The sequence below is a fragment of the Conger conger genome, chromosome 1, assembly GCF_963514075.1.
Source record: "Conger conger chromosome 1, fConCon1.1, whole genome shotgun sequence".
Lineage (NCBI taxonomy): Eukaryota > Metazoa > Chordata > Actinopteri > Anguilliformes > Congridae > Conger > Conger conger.
In genome coordinates this window covers 89,601,351-89,623,850 of record NC_083760.1, presented here as the reverse complement: position 1 = coordinate 89,623,850, position 22,500 = coordinate 89,601,351, and the positions used below count along the sequence as shown (strand labels likewise).

Sequence of the window (22,500 nt, the reverse complement as noted above, 5' to 3'; positions counted from 1 at the left end):
ACACAGCCCGGGGCGGGGGATCGAACCGGCAACCCTCCGACTGCCAGACGACTGCTCTTACCTCCCCCCATGTGCTTGTTACACGCCTTTAATACAGACGTTTCCATCCCAGTGGATCTTCATCAGGTCTGAAAACCTTTTTCACCCTTAAACCCTTTGGTCCCATAAACCTTTTCCCAAAGGTCTTTTTCTTTCCACATCAGCTTAATTTGCAAGAGTACAAACCGAAGTGAGCTGACCCCTCTAAAACCCAAGAGATTAACTATATGTGAGTCAGTCTAGACAAAGCAGAGCACTGGGGTCCCCAGGCTATGGAGTCACGTCACCCAGTTTGTGAGGAACACTGTTTTTGTCTTAAGTCTGGAGCAAAAAGTTACCGTTTCATCCTCTAATGTATTATAGGCTAATGTAATGCAGGCTAATGTATTATAGGCTAATGTAATGCAGGCTAATGTATTATAGGCTAATGTAATGCAGGCTAATGCATTATAGGCTAATGTAATGCAGGCTAATGTATTATAGGCTAATGTAATGCAGGCTAATGTATTATAGGCTAATGTAATGCAGGCTAATGTATTATAGGCTAATGTAATGCAGGCTAATGTAATGCAAGCTAATGTAATGCAGGCTAATGTATTATAGGCTAATGTAATGCAGGCTAATGCATTATTGGCAAATATATTATAGGTTTACGTAATGCAATGTCAGATTAATTTAGATTTAGATTTGGCACACAGATTATGTTCATTGATTCCAAAGGGCATGTGCGATTATCTCGGTACCTGCGGAGTGTGCAGATTTTGTGTCTGATTGGCTCTGGGAGAGTCTGGTAATGAAGGTCAGACCTTCGGATCGTGCCAGGCTAGGGTGCCAGAATCCTCCCACACCTACAGGAACGTTTAAAACTCTGCGTGATGTCCAGTGTAGTGCATAGCGCTCATTCCAACGCAGTGCTCATTATGTTACTACGCAACATTTTCTCCTGTTTTCTCTTTGAAAAGTGAGAGATGATAGTGAGAGAGCAGTGTTTGGATAGTTAAGTTTGGTCACTTTTGCTTTGTTGTTTGTTTATTTGTTAGTTAAAAAAATTATTTAAAAAAATAAAAATAGGCCCTGGTCCTTATCTTTGTTGTACAGGTAGCAGTTGAAATTGTACTTCCCTCTAGGGTCTTTCAGCGCACTTATCCCTGGTTATGGGTATGCACTTTGTTGTAAGTCGCTCTGGATAAGAGCGTCTGCCAAATGCCAATAATGTAATGTAATGTAAAGATGAAGGTCGGACACTTGTCCGTTCGGTGGCGGATAAGCACTTCTGATTGGTCGATCTTAGCACAGGAGTGCCCAATCGTGTGCCAGTTGCTCGTCATTGGGCGGGACCGGGTTGGAATGGTGGCCTCGGGCGTTATCGGGGTGAACGTTTTCGTCTTCCGCTGGGTGATGTGTTTATGATATTATAGCGGGTGGTATTTATGAGTGACGGGGGAGTGCTACGCTACAAGTTGAGTGTTGAGCCTGGGAAAAGGGAACAGTGTTTTTCTAGTGCGGTGGTGTCTGCTCAGTGATATATCTTACCTGTCATCGTTGTATGAGGAATGGTGGTGTAACTTCCACCTTTTCCCAGACAGAATCCATGGTGTTTGTGTTTATGTTACTGTGGGCAGCAGATAAAACAATGCATTATGGGAATTTTTAATAGTCATTGGAATTTATTGAGAAAACAATTGTGTACTTACGTTTACCTTGAATAATTCTTGCATGAAGAAGTATTAAGCAGGGCATAATGCTATGGAGGAGAGTGAAATGTGTAACTGCTTTGACCATTAGTTGCACTGCAGACTGCGGACTGCTCTTGTGTAACCAGATTGTGAAACTTAGAACATGGCTGCTTGTCTGCTTTTATGTTAAATGTGTCTGCACTCGATTGCTGTTTTCTCTCTTGGACAAGTCTCTCTTGGAAAAGAGATTTCTAAGCTCACGTGATTAAATAAAATAAAGGTAAAATAAATGTGAAAAAATAGTATGTTAGGCTGGATTCTGTTGTAAAATTCAACAGAACATATGTATATGTGTGAGTTCAAAAAATAATTTTTAATAAAAAAATTGGAAAAGTGCATGGACGCTCCACCAGGGGGCGCCCCAGGCTTCCAGTTTGATTGACAGGGACAGCTGGGCGGGCCTGTGTGCAGGGGAGGGGCTGTGTTTATTGACGGTTCTGTAATGGCTGTGGCGTGATGCACGGCCACTCTCTGTCTGCGCAGCGACTGTGTGTCCCGTGGGTGAAATGTCCCCCTCCGCCCTCCTCCTCCTCCGTCCCGGACCCGGACCCCAAACCGGACAAGGCGCCGGAGACCGCCACCGCGCCCGCCACCGCACCGGCCCCCGGGCCCCTCTCCCCCTCGCCCGACTCCGAGTACGACAAACTGCTGGTGAGTAACGAGAGGAAGTGCGCCTCCCCGCTCCTCACACCGACTCCAAAAAACCTGCCAAACACAGATAACAGAATGTATGTAAACACAGAGAACACACTGTATGCAACACAGATAACAGAATGTATGTAAACACAGAGAACACACTGTATGCAACACAGATAACAGAATGTATGTAAACACAGAGAACACACTGTATGCAACACAGATAACAGAATGTATGCAAACACAGAGAACACACTGTATGCAACACAGATAACAGAATGTATGTAAACACAGAGAACACACTGTATGCAACACAGATAACAGAATGTATGTAAACACAGAGAACACACTGTATGCAACACAGATAACAGAATGTATGCAAACACAGAGAACACACTGTATGCAACACAGATAACAGAATGTATGCAAACACACAGAACACAATGTATGCAACACACAGAACACAATGTATGCAAACACAGAGAACACACTGTATGCAAACACACAAAACACAATGTATGCAACACACAGAACACAATGTATGCAAACACAGAGAACACACTGTATGCAAACACAGAGAACACAATGTACGCATGGTGAAAACATACTGAGGTAGAACCAGCACGTACAGCACGAGACTGAAAACACAGACGCCCAACAGCGTACCCAAAGGGTTGGTTGGGTATTGCACAACAAGATGACATTACAATCAGCCTGTTATGTCATTATTGTGCAGTAATACACAAGAAGGAGTGACTGTTCCGACTGTTCAGTACGAAACCTGACAAACACAATTTAGATAAAAGATAAAAACACCGCTGAAGTGAAACCAACAGATAAAAGAGTGAGAAACGAGGGCAGTACAATGTCCTGAAGGCAGGAAATCATAACCAAGTCAACCGCAAAACACAAGAGAATAATATCACAATAGCATACAAGTCATAGAGAGATTGTGTAGGCGGTTCTTTGCAGTAGCCCACTCAGAATGATTATGTAAAATGAATGCATACACTCACCCCCCCCCATTTTAGAGAGTGTAGGCCAGACTACAGGAGGGGCTGAATTCTCTCCCGCAGAAAAGCTGCACTTATCGGCCAGCTAATGGCATTGATTGGCTGTGAGAGAGTCAGCTGACCTGTGGTGGCGGGGCTTGGTCTCGGTCACATGACACCTGGCGCTCGCAAAACCGAAAAAACCAGAAGAAGAAAGAGTTTTGATCACAGCAGGCCGCCGGCGCTGTGGAAGAAGCGGGTTTTTATTGGCGGTAAATTCGGCTCTCGGCGCTGCTCCAACCTCCTCCCAGGACGTGCGAGAAACACGCTTATGTGCCGCTAATGTAAAACAGATCAGCTGTGTGAAGTCCTGGACCCAACGTGTGAACACTCCATTTCCCCCCCCCCCCCCCCGCATGTGAGAAATTGAAACGGAATAACAGAACAGAAAATGTGAGCTATAAATAATTCGTCCTGCACATGGTACAGTTATGGCCTCAACTTCACAGATACGTGCTGTAATGTAATATAAGCGATGTTAAAAAGGGGTTTTGCGCTTATATCACGTGGTGTTAAGATATGAGGCTCTTCAGGGCAATGAGTAACTGGCTGTACCGGAGAACATGGGCCAGGGAGAGAGGCCTTAGAGAGAGAGAGGCTAGCTCCACTGCGGTGGGAAAAGAACCAGCGTCCTGACATCGGTGCTTGTCCGCTCTCTCCCGCACAAATAAAGGAGGTGACGTCGGTTTGGGAGAGCATTTTCGTTTGATTCAGCATTCCGAGTTTACATTACATTACATTACATTATAGTAATTTAGCAGACACTCTTATCCAGAGCGACATACATGAGGGGGCGACATGGCTCAGGCACTAAGAGCAGTCGTCTGGCAGTCGGAGGGTTGCCGGTTCGATCCCCCGCCCGGGCTGTGTCGAAGTGTCCCTGAGCAAGACACCTAACCCCCAAATGCTCCTGAAGAGCTGGTCGGGGCCTTGCATGGCAGCCAATCGCCGTTGGTGTGTGAGTGTGTGTATGAACGGGTGAATGAGAAGCATCAATTGTACAGCGCTTTGGATAAAGGCGCTATATAAATGCCTGCCATTTACCATTTACATGAAAGTGCATGCCCATAACCAGGGACAAGTGCACTGAAAACCCGAGAGGGAAGTATGGTTCCAAGTGCTGGGGTGATGACAGAGATGAAAACTTGTAAAACCCTTGTAGCAATACCACAGTTTTGGCATGTAGCACACCACAAATAGTAAAATAAGGAGACGCAAGTGCGATCGTTACTAATAGCATACATACAGCATACGCGGCTAATTATTACAGTGAGGTAGGGAGGGAAAGGCGCAGCCTGAAACGATGAGTCGAGATAGTAAAGTCAGTTGAGATAGTAAGCAAATTAAATAATATAATTTCAGCGAGGGAATCTCTCTTGCAAAAGAATCGTGGGAGTGCAACGCAAATGAGCCGACGACATAGCGCGGCCTACTGTGACATCACACTGCTCTGGCGGAAGGTTCTGGAATCTTGCTCTGCCGTTGGCAGGACGTGGAGGCGGTGTCCATGCCTGACGGACAGCTGTGCCTATTGGCCCTCCCTGCGGAGTGCTCGGAGGGGGAGGGGCCCGCTGCCATGCCCTACCTCAAGCTCTGCTCCCGCTACATCACCGACCGCAAGGTGAGCACGCCCCCCCCCCCCCCCCACCCCCTCCCTCCCGTCTGGTGAACTTGTGTGTTTCACTTTAAAAAAAAGTTAAAAAAAAAAAAGTCTTGTGTTTTGTTTTATATATTAAACCTGAATCAAACCTGCAGCCATCTAAACGGCTCAGCTCAGCTCTGAAGCCATTCGACACTCGCAGAAAGAAACTGTTCTTTGGCTTGTCTCCGTTCTTTATAGAACCCTCTATCATTGGGGTGCAGTGTGAAATCCCCCAGACAAAACCATTTTGCCCGTGTTCGGGAAAAATGCCCTCTTTAACATTTCACAGGTGAAACAGATCCCAGTAAAAACAACGATAGCTATACTTGAATTAACTTTCGTATTTATTTGCAAAGAAATGACAGAAAATGAGAAAGCTTACCGGCTTTCTGATTTGAATCAGACGTAGTAAGACTCTTACACACACTTTTCCAGAAGCGGGGCTTTACCAAAACAAAAAGACATGAAGCTGGCCACTAACATTTATCAGTATTTTGTCTTCTGAATATCCCTTGTTGACCTTGCTGTAAGACCGGAATGTGCTAGCTGAGAAGCAGAGACATTAAGGTCAAAGGCTGTCTGCTGGGAGAGAGACAGAGAAAGACTGTATAAAATACAGGTTATTTTTAACCACGTGGTTGTCTTCATGTTAACACTCATTGTCAATTAAGAATCAATTAAGAAAATTACCCTTACACTCAACAACGAACCGCTGAACTGGACAGGGTTCTTCTGTGGAATCACGGGGGTTCCTTTTTTTCTTGAGAGTGCGAGGCGCAGCCAATCGGATTGTGTCTCTGACCCGGCTGTGTCCGCTCTCCTGTCTGGCAGGGCGTGGTCTCGGGGATCCTGCTGGTGACGCCCAATAAGATCTTCTTTGACCCGTATAAGTCGCACCCCCTGGTGGTGGAGCAGGGCTGGGAGGAGTACCTGCTGTCCTGTCCCGTGGATGGCCTGGTGTCTGTGTCCTTCTGCTCCGACATCTCCCACGTGCACTTCAACACGTCTGCGCAGCGGTCAGGAGCTACGCCACGGTCAGTACTCCTTTTGATCCTTGAAGAACATTTTGATTTGATCCTTGAAGAACAAAGAACAAAAATGTACCTCCACTGTCACTTTATTTCTGAGATGGTAAAAAAACTATTGCCTCTCATTCACCCATTAACACGTACACACACCAATGGCGATTGGCTGCCATGCAAGGCACCAACCAGCTCGTCAGGGGCATTTAGGGGTTAGGTGTCTTGCTCAGGGACACATCCATGGCGGGATTGAACTGGCAACCCTCCGACTGCCAGAGGAGCGCTCTTACCACCTGAGCCAATGAGATGAGCGCTCTTCTCTCCTGAGCCAATGAGACGAGCGCTCTTCTCTCCTGAGCCAATGAGACGGGTGCCCTTCCCTCCTGAGCCAATGAGACGAGCGCTCTTCCCTCCTGAGCCAATGAGACGAGTGCTCTTCCCTCCTGAGCCAATGAGACGGGTGCCCTTCCCTCCTGAGCCGATGTCGCCCCGCTGTGTGTCCCGTGCAGGTGGAAGGGCAGGAGGAAGACGTCGAACCCGCGGTCGGTGCGGAGCCTGGTGAGGAAGGTGCGCGGGCCGAGGCAGGGCCCCCCGGCCGACCCGGGGCCCGCGGTGCTGCCGCTGGTCTCCTCGACGACGGCGGAGCTGAGCGTCGCCCCGGGAGACGGGGGCAGGGCGGGGGCGGAGCGGGAGCTGGCGGCCCATTCCGCCGGCATGCTGGGCGTGGCCGTGCTCAGCAGCGCCGCCACCTTCTGCTGCGGAGGACTGGACGCCGGGGACAAGGTCCGCACGGAGCTGGTGCCGCAGGAGGGCCAGGAACCCCGGAGGATGGGCGAGAGAGGCACAGGTGAGCAGGAGAGAGAGAGGCACAGGTGAGCAGGAGAGAGAGAGGCACAGGTGAGCAGGAGAGAGAGGTACAGGTGAGAGGCACAGGTGAGCAGGTGAGAGAGGAACAGGTGAGCGGGGTGAGAGAGGTACAGGTGAGCAGGAGAGAGAGAGGCACAGGTGAGCAGGAGAGAGAGGCACAGGTGAGCAGGAGAGAGAGGTACAGGTGAGCGGTGTGAGAGAGGTACAGGTGAGCAGGAGAGAGAGGCACAGATGAGCGGGGTGAGAGAGGTACAGGTGAGCAGGAGAGAGAGGTACAGGTGAGCAGGAGAGAGAGGTACAGGTGAGCAGGAGAGAGAGGTACAGGTGAGCGGGGTGAGAGAGGTACAGGTGAGCAGGAGAGAGAGGTACAGGTGAGCGGGGTGAGAGAGGTACAGGTGAGCAGGAGAGAGAGGTACAGGTGAGCAGGAGAGAGAGGTACAGGTGAGCGGGGTGAGAGAGGTACAGGTGAGCAGGAGAGAGAGGTACAGGTGAGCGGGGTGAGAGAGGTACAGGTGAGAGGCACAGGTGAGCAGGAGAGAGAGAGGCACAGGTGAGCGGGTGAGAGAGGAACAGGTGAGCAGGGTGAGAGAGTCACAGGTGAGAGGCACAGGTGAGCGGAGTGAGAGAGGTACAGGTGAGCAGGAGAGAGCGAGGCACAGGTGAGCAGGAGAGAGAGAGGCACAGGTGAGCAGGTGTGAGAGGCACAGGTGAGCTGGTGTGTGATGAGCGTTCTGGCACAAAATGGCTGCCACTGCATCACCCAGGTGGGTGCTACATATTGGTGGTGGTTGAGGCGAGTTTCCCTCTCATCACTGTAAAGCACTTTAAGTGTGAGAAATGTGCTATATAAATTTAATGATCTCCCTATCTACCTATCTGTCTGTCTATCTATCTATCTATCTATCTATCTATCTATCTATCTATCTATCTTCTTTCCTCTATTGTTCCTCTCCCTCTTTTACATCATCCTTGTAATTACAGTCAGCTAATTTCATATGTGTAAACAGTGACTGGTCATTAAAATCCCACACCCTGAGAAAATTTGTGAAATAATTGAAATTTATTTCCCCCTCTCCTCCTCTCTCTCTCTCTCTCTCTCTCCCCCCCTCTCCCCCTCCCTCTCTCTCTCTCCCCCTCTCCCTCTCTCTCTCTCTCCCCCTCTCCTCCTCTCTCTCTCCCCCTCTCCCTCTCTCTCTCCCTCTCTCTCCCCCCTCGCTCTCTCTCCCCCTCTCCTCCTCTCTCTCTCTCTCTCTCCCCCTCTCCTCCTCTCCCCCTCTCCTCCTCTCTCTCTCTCCCTCTCTCTCCCCCTCTCCTCCTCCTCTCTCTCTCTCTCCCCCTCTCTCTCCAGGCTCCTCTCGGTCCTCAGGGGGCAGTGTGGGGTCTCTGATGTTCGTCAGGCTCCGGTTCCACCAGCCACCGGGGCAGAAGGGGGGCGTGTCCACCCCAGAGCTGGGCGGGGCCAGGACGCAGCCCATGAAGGACGCCTGGTTCACCCTGTCCCAGCAGAGGTACGGGGTTACTATCTACACCCACACCCCTGTGTTTCTGATCACCTTTCCTCACACACCCGGAGCTATGACCTCTGACCTCTCTTCACACACCTAGAGCTATGACCTCTGACCTCTCTTCACACACCCGGAGCTATGACCTCTGACCTCTCTTCACACACCTGGAGCTATGACCTCTGACCTCTCTTCACACACCTGGAGCTATGACCTCTGACCTCTCCACACACCTGGAGCTATGACCTCTGACCTCTCTTCACACACCTGGAGCTATGACCTCTGACCTCTCTTCACACACCTGGAGCTATGACCTCTGACCTCTCCACACACCTGGAGCTATGACCTCTGACCTGTCTTCACATACCTGGAGGCTGTTGCCGTTGGTGTGCAGGGGTTTGGCATACCCGCGCAAGACAGTGAAATGTGCCCAGTAAAGACCACACCCCTCTGAAGTGAAGATGTGTCTGTGAACCATACTTGAGCCCAGTGAACTGAACATGAGATGATGGCTGATTATAAGCTCTTATAAGACTCTTCTAAGCTCTTATAAAACATGTTTAGGCTGATTATAAGCTCTTATAAGACATATTTAGGCTGATTATATGCTGTTATAAGCTCTTATTAGACGTGTTTAACTGGTTTTGACCGCCCATGTTCTCCCGTCTGCAGTTCTGACGAACTCTACGCCTACCTGAGCCACTGGAGGCCGGACCTCTGCATCCTGGAGGGCCGTGATGAAGAGGACGGTGGAGGGGATGATGAAGAGTTTGTGCTGGTGGACGGCGAGGAGCAGGAGGAAGGGACGGGGCTTACACACAGCGACAGCCAATCGGGAGAGGACTGGGAGGTGAGTGTGTGGGATCTCCGCTTCCAGAAGGCCGTGATTGGGTGTAGCTTTGGGTGAGCTTCCATGAGCCCAACAGTGGATGGAGCTGTCAATCATTCACTTGTTTCGACCAATCAAAATGTTTTGCTCTCCAGAACATGATCGGTTACATTACATTACATTACATTATTGGCATTTGGCAGACGCTCTTATCCAGAGCGACGTACAACAAAGTGCATACCCATAACCAGGGATAAGTTCGCTGAAAGACCCTAGAGGTAAGTACAATTTCAACTGGTTAAAGTCAATGTGTGACTCCCACCCGGTTTCTTGAAATCTCACTGTGGTTAGGATTGAGGTCAAAGGTCGCAGTGTGTGAAGAATGCATTGAGAGTGTCATGTGACCTGCGAGGGCGTTGAGAGGGTCAGGTGATCTGTGAGCTCGATCACTCACAAAATCCCGGCGGTTGCCACTTCTCCTGATTGGTCCATCTTGGTCCACTGATTTGCGAGCTTTCACACAGTGTATGAATGACGCTGATCTTGCTCAGCTAACAGCCTCAGAAAAAGCTGAAGTGGGATATTGGGGATGTTGTGTGTGCACTCGCCAAAGCAAATGGGTCCTTTTCCCAAGAGGACAGGTGTTTAGTTTGTGAGCCTGGTTGGGAGAAGGTGTGAAACTGCTGCAGGCTGAAGTGGCTTTTGAAGCGGAACAGAGAGTACTCAGAGACTCGGCGAGGAAGAAGCTTAACCGACAAAAATAAAATGTAAGAAAATGTAAATGGGGAAGTGAAATAAAAGATACTATATGCAGAACTTTGTCATGGAGTTAACAAAAAAAAGACAATCACAGTGCTTTTTATGTGACATTTTATTTAGCAGTTGCTTTTATCCAATGCGATGTAGAAAAAAGTGCATATCAAGGTCATTAAAACAAACTACAGAACAGGTCGAATAAGATACAATTATACAATTGGATACAACAATTTGGATGGCCATTATGCCCACAAAAAAAAAAAAATTTTTTTTTTAAGGATTCATGTGATAGGGGTGAGACGGTCATGTGACGGGAGTGAGATGGTCATGTGACGGGGGTGAGTGGGTCATGTGACGGGGGTGAGATGGTCATGTGACGGGGGTGAGTGGGTCATGTGACGGGAGTGAGGGTCATGTGACGGTGGTGAGATGGTCATGTGACGGGAGTGAGAGGGTCATGTGACGGGGGTGAGATGGTCATGTGACGGGGGTGAGTGGGTCATGTGACGGGGGTGAGAGGGTCATGTGACAGGGGTGAGACATGCTCTTTGCTCCCCGGGCAGATGATCTCAGTGGAGGACGGAGGGGGGAGGTCGCCGGGCCTGGAGAGACTGGAGAGAGACCCCGAGGGCCTGACTGACATCCTGGAGCAGAGCCGCATCCTGCTGGCCCACCACGTCAGAGAGGTGAGGACACAGTCACTATATAACACACACTATCATATACACACTCACTATATAACACACACTATAATATACACACTCACTATATAACACACACTATAATATACACACTCACTATATAACACACACTATCATAGACACACTCACTATATAACACACACTATAATATACACACTCACTATATAACACACACTATAATATACACACTCCCTATATAACACACACTATCATATACACAGTCACTATATAACACACACTATCATATACACACTCACTATATAACACACACTATAATATACACGCTCACTATATAACACACACTATAATATACACACTCTATATAACACACACTATAATATACACACTATATAACACACACTATAATATACACACTCACTCTATAACACACACTATCATATACACACTCACTATATGACACACACTATAATATACACACTATATAACACACACTATAATATACACACTCTCTCAGTATATAACACACACTATCATATACACACTATATAACACACACTATAATATACACACTCTCTCACTATATAACACACACTATAATATACACACTCACTCTATAACACACACTATAATATACACACTCACTATATAACACACACTATAATATACACACTCACTATATAACACACACTATAATATACACACTCACTATATAACACACACTATAATATACACACTCACTATATAACACACTCTATAATATACACACTCACTATATAACACACACTATAATATACACACTCACTATATAACACACACTATAATATACACACTCACTATATAACACACACTATAATATACACACTCACTATATAACACACACTATAATATACACACTCACTATATAACACACACTATAATATACACACTCTCTCACTATATAACACACACTATAATATACACACTCACTAAATAACACACACTATATAACACACACTATAATATACACACTCACTCTATAACACACTATCATATACACACTCACTATATAACACACACTATAATATACACACTCACTATATAACACACTCTATAATATACACACTCACTATATAACACACACTATAATATACACACTCTCACTATATAACACACACTATAATATACACACTCACTATATAACACACACTATAATATACACACTCTCTCACTATATAACACACACTATAATATACACACTCACTAAATAACACACTATATAACACACACTATAATATACACACTCACTCTATAACACACTATCATATACACACTCACTATATAACACACACTATAATATACACACTCACTATATAACACACTCTATAATATACACACTCACTATATAACACACACTATAATATACACACTCACTATATAACACACACTATAATATACACACTCACTATATAACACACACTATAATATACACACTCTCACTATATAACACACACTATAATATACACACTCACTATATAACACACACTATAATATACACACTCTCTCACTATATAACACACACTATAATATACACACTCACTAAATAACACACTATATAACACACACTATAATATACACACTCACTCTATAACACACTATCATATACACACTCACTATATAACACACACTATAATATACACACTCACTATATAACACACTCTATAATATACACACTCACTATATAACACACACTATAATATACACACTCACTATATAACACACACTATAATATACACACTCACTATATAACACACTATAATATACACACTCTCACTATATAACACACACTATAATATACACACTCACTATATAACACACACTATAATATACACACTCACTATATAACACACACTATAATATACACACTCACTATATAACACACACTATAATATACACACTCACTATATAACACACACTATAATATACACACTCACTATATAACACACTATCATATACACACTCACTCTATAACACACTATCATATACACACTCACTATATAACACACACTATAATATACACTCTACAACATACACTATGATATACACACACACTATCACTGCAGGCCCACTACGTCAGAGAGGTGAGGACACACTCACTATATAACACACACTATAATACACACACTACAACACACACTATAATATACACTCTACAACACACACTATAATACACACACTTCCACATAAAAAACAAACACACATACTATCATGCATACATAAACACTATCACATGCGTGCACACACACACACACACACCAACACTATCGCACATTCATGCACACACACATACACACACACACACACACACACACACACACACGTCTCCTGTGCAGTGCAGGCCCATGTTTATGTCCTGATGCAGGCAGTGGGACTTCCTCTGTACAGCCCCAGAATAGTAAGGCCATTGTTCTGCTGCAGCTGTGTAAGTTCCTGCTTTCACCAGCAGGGGGCAGAGTGGCCGTTAGAACAGACTGAACAGTGTCACTGTTACAGAAAAGATACAGCTGCCTTTAACTGAATGCCTCTGACAAGAATGAGAAGCTACGATCAGCCTCCATGTACTTGTCAGGTCAAACCCTCATTATAACCAATCACACAGACTTCTACACTTAATGTCATCAAGTCACACACTTATTTGTACATACCAGTTTATTTGAATTGTGTCTGCGGCTTGTTTGTAAGTGAAGTGATTATTATCAAATCAAATCAAATTTATTTGTATCTGATGTGTGCAGATCTCTGCTGAGCTGCCTGGTGTAAAGTGAAGGTAGAATGGATGTGACAGGATTGTAATAAGGGATGTGTCACAGTAAATAAAGTGGTTATAACAGTAAATAAAGTGGTTATCATGGTAAATAAAGTGGTTATCATGGTAAATAAAGTGGTTATAACAGTAAATAAACTGGTTATCACAGTAAATAAACTGGTTATCATGGTAAATAAAGTGGTTATCGCAGTAAATAGAGGGGTTATCGCGGTAAATAAAGTGGTTATAACAGTAAATAAAGTGGTTATTGCGGTAAATAAAGTGGTCGTCACGCTGTGTGCAGATCTCGGCGGAGCTGCCCGCTCGGACCGTGGGCCATGTCTGGCAGCTGACCTACAGCACCAGTTGCCATGGCGCCAGCCTCAAGTCCCTGTACAGGAAGCTGGTGGGCCTCGAGTCACCGGTGCTCATCGTCATTAAGGACTCCCGAAGCCAGGTGACCTCCGACCTCCGACCTCCATACAGCCGTGACATCACAGGCACCTTCGCCCCCTCACGAGCCCCCTCACCCCTCACCCATCCCCTCTTCCTCTGCCAAACTGTGCTACTCTCTCACCCATACACAGACATGCAGGTTAGGCTACTTGGGGTGGGGGGGGGGAGGGCAGCATTAACAGGGCATTGCTGCAAAAGAGCACAACTTGCCCTGCATAAATAAAGGTTAATAATAAATAGTCTGAGGGTGGTGCTTCTATGTGTGCCAATCTGAACATAGCTTGCCCTGGATCAGGTTAGTCGTGCAGCAAGTTACCGTGACGATACCCCAATTTTCACTGAGCTTTGTGATACGGAAACCCAGGGTTAAAGTTAGCCCCCTAACCCTGGAATCTCACTTCATAGGGGTGTACCCTCTGGAGGATAGCCACCTCCCTTTTGTGCTTTTCCAGGAATGTTATTGTGCTTAACTCAGTTTAATAACATCTGAGGTATGCAGTAACATTTACATGTAGTGGTGTATGAAAAAAAAACACTTTAACAACAAATTAACCTCAAGGTTAGTAGCACAAATTCTTCCTGTTCAAACCACAGACTGTGAGTGGCATTCTGATTGGCTCCCTGAGACAGTGACCTTCCTTGTTTGCTGTAACGTGATTGGCTGTGCTGTTTGCAGGTGTTTGGCAGCTTCCTGTCCCACCCGCTGAGGCTCAGCGAGACCTTTTACGGCACCGGAGAGACCTTCCTCTTCATGCTCCACCCACGAATCAAGGTGAGGTGGGCTGTGGAGCGGCAAGTGTGTGTGTGTGTGTGTGTTTGTGCGTGTGTGTGTTTGTGTGTGTGTATACATGTGTGTGTGCATGTGTATGCATGTGTGTGTTTGTGTGTGTGTGTGTTTGTGTGTGTGTATACATGTGTGTGTGCATGTGTATGCATGCATGTGTGTGTGTGTGTGTGTGTTTGTGTGTGTGTATACATGTGTGTGTGCATGTGTATGTATGTGTGTGTGTGTGTGTGTGTGTTTGTGTGTGTGTATACATGTGTGTGTGTGTGTGTATGTATGTGTGTGTGTGTTTGTGTGTGTGTATACATGTGTGTGTGTGTGTGTATGTATGTGTGTGTGTGTGTGTGTGTGTGTTTGTGTGTGTGTATACATGTGTGTGTGTGTGTGTGTGTGTGTGCGTGTGTGTGTGTATACATGTGTGTGTGCATGTGTAGGTGTGTGTGTGTGTGTGTGTGTGTGTGTGTGTGTGTGCGTATACATGTGTGTGTGTGCATGTGTAGGTGTGTGTGTGTGTGTATGTGTGTTCACATCCCCTCTCTCTCTCTGTGCCAGTGTTTCCGTTGGACGGGGGAGAACTCCTTCTTCATAAAGGGAGACCTGGACTCCTTCGCCATTGGAGGAGGAAGGTAAGATCACACACATCACACACACTCACACACACACACATCACACACACATCACACACACATCACACACATCACTCACACACATCACACACACACACACACACATCACACACACACACACACACATCACACACACACACATCACACACATCACTCACACATCACACACACACACACTCACACACACACACACTCACACATCACACACACTCACACATCACACACACACACACATCACACACACACACACACACACACATCACACACACTCACACATCACACACACACACATCACACACATCACTCACACATCACACACACTCACACATCACACACACTCACACATCACACACACACATCACACACACTCACACATCACACACGTTTATCCTGCCACAGCTACGCTGAAATTCAAAACCGCTCAGCAAGTCTGTCTGGAAAACAGCATCTGCCAGATGAATGTGAATGTCAGTTAAATGAGGAACGTAGAAATTCCCTGGGGCCTACCTTTTTTTATTTCTCTTTATGACTCTTTTAATGTTAAAGATTTTTAGATATGTAATAGACTGTCATACAATCCCATTTGTCTTAGGATCCTGCGATCAAAACACATGAAGTTTATCATTTACTTTATTTTAAATTAAAAAAATGTCTCCCTCCATCTCTCTCCCTCCCCATTCCTGCCTTTCCCTCTCTCCCTCCTCCCTCCCTCCCCCTCTCTCTGTCTTTCTCCCTCTCCTCCCTCCATCTCTCTCTCCCTCTGTCCCTCTCTCTCTCCCTCTCCTCCCTCCATCTTTCTCTCTCCCTCTGTCCCTCTCTCCTTCCCCATCTCTCTCTCTCCCTCCCCCTCTCTCTCCCTCTCCCCCCTCCATCTTCCCCCTCTCTCTCCCTCCCCCCTCTTCCCTCCCTCCATTTCCCCCTCTCTCTCTCTCCCTCCCCCTATCTCCCCCTCTCTCTCTCCTTCCCCCTCTCTTCCCTCCCTCCATCTCCCCCTCTCAGTGGTCACTTTGGCCTGTGGCTGGATGAAGCCCTGTATATAGGCAGGACCAGCCCATGTCAGACCTTCAACAACTGCTGCCTGTCCGACACGGACGACTTCCGGGTCATGGAGCTGGAGGCGTGGACCTTCTGCTGAAGCCCCGCCCCCACACCCGCTGCCCCGCCCCCTCCACACCCCACAAGCCAAACCCTCAATCTCCAACCTTGCCTTTTTTTGAGGAGTGGGGGCAGGTAGTGGCAGGTTGTCACCCTTATACTTGTAGTGACTGAACTCTTTTAATGTGTTGGGGAGGGAGCGGGCATCTGTGAACTTTAAGCCCTGGAGGAAAATGGATGTTCACTTTTAAAACTTTGGGGTTAGCGGAGAAGTGTGTTCGCGCAAGGCTCAGGAATTGGAATGAAGACTTTCCGCCGAGAGAAAGTACTCTCTTGAAAGAAAAGGGGGCGGCCTGTAGCCTAGTGACTAAGGTACATGACTGGGACCCGGAAGGTCGGTGGTTCAAGACCCAGTGCAACCACGATAAGATCAGCACAGCCGTTGGGCCCTTGAGCAAGGTCCTGAACCCCACATTGCTCGAGGAGGGATTGTCCCCTGCTTAGTCTAATCAACTGTAAGTCGCTTTGGATAAAAGCGTCAACTAGATAAATGTAAGGTACTGTACATATTTTTCACTTGAATATGAACCTCCCCCCCCCCCTCCTCCTCCTCATCAAACGGTCGTTCTCGAAGAGCGGCGATGTTTCGGTGTGGAAGAACAACCCCTCCTGGACGCGTTACCCGTTCGGCTCTCATCACAAGAGGAGCGGCACGCAGCCGGTTTTACTCGAGGTTAAAGATGGCTTCCAGGTACTGGAGACTATAATACAAGCCCTTATTGGATGTTGTCCTTAGAGTCGATAGTATTGCAGTTCCCTCTTTGTCCACACTGCAGTCATTACTGCTACCATGAGCTCCCAAGTACAACAACCCTCTCCCCGTACCGAGTAGCACACAGACAGGATCCTCCAATCATTGTACAATATTAATGAAAGCAACAACAACAACAAAAAACCTATTAATAATAATAATGTTAATAACATGCTTATTGGTTGTGCTGTGTCTGTTTATTTGCTTTGTCGTTTTCCATTATTCTCGTGTGTTTGTGCTGGCGAGATCAGTGCACTGAAAACCGGAAGCCTGTTTAAAAAAAAAAAAAAAAAAAAAAAGAGACGGGCAGCCATTTTCTTTATTTTGAAAAGAAATCACACTTTATTTTTGGCTTTTCTCTCTGGCCAGTGGCGGGACAGGTGGGTGTTGCTGCGGCAGGTTCCCCGCACCCCTTTACCTCGTTTTTTCGCCCTGAAACTAGCGGACAGGGAAGGGTTACCTGTGTCCTTACTGCAGCCAAAGTCATGGCCTGCTGAGCTCTGACATGGACCCGTTTCTATGCGTCAGCAAAACCTGCACGGTGCCTGCCCTGCCATGTGTGTGTGTGTGTGAGAGAGAGAGTGTGACAGTCTTGTGTGTGTATGTGAGTGTGTGAGACGGTCTTGTGTGCGTGTGTGTGCGTGTGTGTGTGTGCGCGTGTGTGAGAGAGAGAGAGAGAGAGAGAGTCTTGTATGTGTGTGCGTGTGCGTGTGCAAACATGCCCATGGGACATGGTTAGGGCCACAAGTCTGTTTTAGAGACACTCCGTGATGACATCAGGTCAGGCCTTGCCCAATCAGGTGCTTTCAGACCAGACCGTCACAAACCACAGATGCTCAGAAAACAGCACTCGCCTCGACCCTGCCCTAGTGGACAATGTGTATAAGTGACACTGATTGAAAAGTGTCTTTTTTTTGTTTGTTTTTTTTACATGAAAAACAAGAAAAGCATTTTATAAACAAAAATGCTTTTCTGGAGCTTATGTATTGCACTCGAGACAAGAATACAAAATATATATAAAGATTGATATTTTCGCAGTGCAGTCTTTGCTTTTTGGCATATGGTTTATGTAAGAGATTAGCCTAACGACGCCGCTACCTTAGCAGAGCTGTACGCTGATACGCTGATACGCAGTGGCCTCAAAACTGCACGAGCTGGCGAATCTACGGTTAGTCCATCAACAGCCTGACAAACGTAAACCACGTTTCACAACTTCCCACACCACTTTCAGTCATATTAAACGCACGTTTTTCAGCTAAAAAAATAACACCAATAACCTCACCCGCGATTTACGGACACACAGTAATACATCTGAACCAAGTCTCTCCACTGTGCATCACCGCGAGGAACTAAACTTCACAAAAGATGCTCTCTGAAGAGAAAACAATCCAGGTGAGAGAGCTTGGCTTGTATTCAATCAACATTTCACCTTAAATTTGTCATTGAGGGTAAACACACGCCTTACAGTTCATCTTCACAAATGGTACTTCTTGCTTTACCATGCTAGAAAACATTGAAAGACACCTGCTGATTGAATCCAAGCCTTCAATGTAAAAAAAAAAAAAAAAAAAGGAACTTAAGGAACAGACATTATGTATTCCCTCGAGAGGAGGAAACCATGTGGAACAACTAAAATGGATCCTAAAAAAATCCTTGCTAAAACAAATACTGCAGAAAAACATTTTGTAAGTGTGTTCAGAGGTTTGTTCCCGGTTGCGTTTTGGGACACACAGTGGAGTGACCATGCCAGATCTCTCCTCCCCCCCCCCCCCCACTCCCCACTACAGCAGGTGGTCTTTGGCCCTCTCCAGCCCCTCGTGGAGGAAGCGGATGTAGGTGGCGGTGGAGGGGTCCTCGAACCCCCCGCAAAGTTGAACATGGTACTGTCCTCCTCCTCCGGCTTCATGGCCGTCTGGTCCAGAAGAAGTTGGCGTTGATGTGATGGATCTGCCCGGGGGGGGGGGGGGGGGGGAGTCCATTCACAACTATGAATTCATGCAATTTCATTTCATTTCAAAAATGTCCTTCACACTGAACTAATGACTCTCCAGGACCAATTCACGCAGCCGGTAAGCAGAAGTGATCTCCGGTTTTTAATAGAAGCGTGAGTGACTGGGAAGAAAAGACCATTGTCAAATGTGTTATATGGAAATGTGTGAATACTTACACAGGAGTGTGCATTCATTTTCATTGAGCCCATTATCATACAGTACACCCACACCGCAGTGTATTACAAAACTATACAGATGTATCTCACATGCTAACTTCAGACCGTAAAACAGCCTTGCGTCACTGTATTGCACTGATAACAGCCCTGTCAGTTTTCACTCCAGCCCTAACAAAGCACACCCTATTCAACAGCTAGAGCAGGACTGCCCAACCCTGTTCCTGGAGATCTACTGTCCTGAATGTTTTCACTCCGACCCCAACAAAGCACACCTCATTCAACAGCTAAAGATCTTGGAAGTTCTAATTTGTAGAATCAGGCGTGCAAAATCAAGGTTGGAGTGAAAGCCTACGGGACGGCAGACCTGCAGGAACAGGGTTGGGCCAGCCCTGTGTAAGATGGAGGAAGAAGCTCCAAACAGCAGTTTGTCTGCGTTGTGTTGGTGTTGGCAAGGTGCATGCCGGGAGCATGCCGGGATGGACTCACCACGGTCCCGTTGGGCAGGGACAGCACCATCTCCACGGGGAAGGTGTACTTATCCAGGTGCAGGGCAGCAATGCTGCTGAGCGCAGGGTTACTGACATCAGCCTGCGGGAAGAGGGGGGGGGTCAGCGAATACCCAAAAACACCCCCACTTACACCAATTATACAAACATGCAAACCCCCCCCCCCAGCCCCACTCAACTGGATCTTCATACATGACAAGAGTGCCCAAAAATGTGTGCCAAGTGATTACCTTTATTGCTACAATATGTGTGTTTTTATACGTTTATATGTGTATTATACACTCACACCGTGTTGACAGAATAAAAGATACGGCACATTTTGGTAAGAAAACAATATTATATGATCTATTTGTAGGTGATCATTTTCTATGATTAAAGTGCAAGTAAATCATGCTTGCCAATATTACAATCAGTGTGTGCGGCAAGGCAGCGAGGCAGCCAATCAGTGTGCGGCAAGGCAGCGAGGCAGCCAATCAGTGTGCGGCAAGGCAGCGAGGCAGCCAATCGGTGTGCGGCAAGGCAGCAAGGCAGCCAATCAGTGTGCGGCAAGGCAGTGAAGCAGCCAATCAGTGTGTGGGAAGGCAGCGAGGCAGCAATCACCTTCAGGTCCTCCAGTTCCTTGACCAGAGCCCAGCTGCTGATGAAACTCTGGTTGAGCAGAGTCAGAACGGGCGAACTTTCCAGGACTGTCTCCCGGAGAGTCCGCCCGGAACCTGCCGGAACAACAAGGAGAGGAGGAGGAGAGAAAGCATTGTAAGATTGTTTCTGTTTTTATTGGTTTTTTTCCCCCTCATTCTTTTCAAAATCCACTGATCTTTCATATTATCTTTGTATGTAGCGCTTTGAGATTGTATACTCAATGAAAAACAAATTTCGAAAATTTATTATGAAAAAAGGAAAGGGGGAGAGAGTAAGGGTAAGACTGAGAGTATGGGGATAGAGGGAGTGGAGTAGGAAGGGGGAGGAGAGAGAGAGGGATTCTCAGACACCGGTACACTCAGAGTCGGGCAGTATCAGGTCACTCGTGAGTCACTCTGGAATGTTCCAGCATGTCCTGGGTCTTGTGCAGCAGTGCACAACAGGAGCCCCTGTGTTTGTGTGGAAGTGTCCGATCGCAACCCAAACCCCGCCGTCCCGGCCCTGACCTCAGCAGGACTGTCGTCCAGCACGCCCCACAGCAGGATGGAGTGCACCAGCTTCCGCTCCACCTGCGCCTGGCCGAAGGCCTCCGAGAAGGGCAGGTAGGCCACCTGCGGAAGAACGAAGGTCACCCGTCACACCTGGACCCGTGCTCCTTACCTGAGTCACACCTGGACCCGTGTTCTATACCAGAGACACACCTGGACCCGTGTTCTATACCCGAGTCACACCTGGACCTGTGTTCTATACCAGAGACACACTGGACCTGTGTTCTTTACCCACGACACACCTGCATTTTATACAGTGTGCAGGTGTTCTACTCTTGCTGTTGCTCTGTTAGTCTCTCCAGAAGTGAATGAGGTGTGCACCTTTTTGAAGGGGTACAGGTGTGGTATACGCACCTTTTTGAAGGGGTACAGGTGTGGTATACGCACCTTTTTGAGGGGTACAGGTGTGGTATACGCACCTTTTTGAAGGGGTACAGGGTGAGCTCCAGGCGACGGGCGGCTTCATCCCGGCTGATCTGGCTCTTCCACTGGATCTCCTCGAACACGAACTGGACGGGGTCCTCCCCCGCCGCCGCCCCTGCTGTCGATGACGTTCCCCTCCTCGTCCTGGACGAAGGACGGCACCGAGGGGCCCGTGGCCTGCAGCTCCATCTGAGAGCCCCGAAACACACGCGTGAGGACACACAACGCACACGCACATGCACACGCACACGCACACGTACACGTACACATACACGTACACATACACATACACGCACACACACACACACACACACATACACGTACACGTACACGTACACGCACACGTATGCGTACACACACACACACACACCGCACAACACACACACGTACACACACACACACTACACACACACCAACCCCCACACACACACACACGTACACACACACACCGGTCAGGAGAAGGACAGAAATGGAAGCGGTGCATTACCTGTGGCAGGTACCCAATGTCCACCTCCATGTTACTGCTCTCACTCGCCCATAGAGCCACTCCATGTCCACATTAAGAGACCTGCATCAGCACAGACACACACCGCGCGCAATACACACGCACGCATACACACACGTGCACACACACACACACACACGTGCACACACACGCACGCACACACACGTCACATGTCAAACAAATGCAATTTGGTAGAAGTATGCATATTTTAGTTTTATGCCATTTCTCGAAGCTACTTGTAAAATAATCTACCACATGACATGGCGTATATTTTCGCATAATTATCCGGTTGGCATGACTAATTGTGAACAAGGTGCTGACCACGGGAAGGGGAGGGGGAGGGGGACATTGGGCTCTGGGGGCAGGGAGAGGGACTTTAAAAAAACAGTACATCACTGCTCTGTGTGAAGGTTTT

At 47.1% G+C, this 22,500-nt stretch overlaps 2 protein-coding genes across 3 annotated transcripts in view; one reads left to right on the top strand and one right to left on the bottom strand.

Moving 5' to 3' along the window:
* si:ch211-15d5.11 (nuclear receptor coactivator 7) overlaps positions 1-17,475 on the top strand; it is a 32,517-nt gene extending 15,042 nt beyond the window's left edge. For both annotated transcript variants that reach the window (XM_061251286.1, XM_061251295.1), the window contains exons 6-16: positions 2,259-2,426; positions 4,953-5,084; positions 5,937-6,139; positions 6,637-6,974; positions 8,343-8,502; positions 9,169-9,346; positions 10,645-10,767; positions 13,830-13,982; positions 14,658-14,753; positions 15,318-15,391; positions 16,391-17,475. In XM_061251286.1, coding sequence (XP_061107270.1) covers positions 2,259-2,426; positions 4,953-5,084; positions 5,937-6,139; positions 6,637-6,974; positions 8,343-8,502; positions 9,169-9,346; positions 10,645-10,767; positions 13,830-13,982; positions 14,658-14,753; positions 15,318-15,391; positions 16,391-16,526 — 1,761 coding nt within the window. In that variant the 3' untranslated portion in view covers positions 16,527-17,475. The remainder of the gene's footprint in view (positions 1-2,258; positions 2,427-4,952; positions 5,085-5,936; positions 6,140-6,636; positions 6,975-8,342; positions 8,503-9,168; positions 9,347-10,644; positions 10,768-13,829; positions 13,983-14,657; positions 14,754-15,317; positions 15,392-16,390) is intronic.
* A 135-nt stretch (positions 17,476-17,610) lies between these two features.
* Positions 17,611-22,500, bottom strand: part of selenon (selenoprotein N) — a 6,133-nt gene continuing 1,243 nt past the window's right edge. The window contains 11 exon segments of the mRNA XM_061263007.1: positions 17,611-19,164; positions 19,167-19,217; positions 19,220-19,244; positions 19,951-20,052; positions 20,571-20,683; positions 20,960-20,966; positions 21,122-21,220; positions 21,577-21,687; positions 21,689-21,769; positions 22,068-22,114; positions 22,117-22,148. Coding sequence (XP_061118991.1) covers positions 19,079-19,164; positions 19,167-19,217; positions 19,220-19,244; positions 19,951-20,052; positions 20,571-20,683; positions 20,960-20,966; positions 21,122-21,220; positions 21,577-21,687; positions 21,689-21,769; positions 22,068-22,114; positions 22,117-22,148 — 754 coding nt within the window. The 3' untranslated portion in view covers positions 17,611-19,078.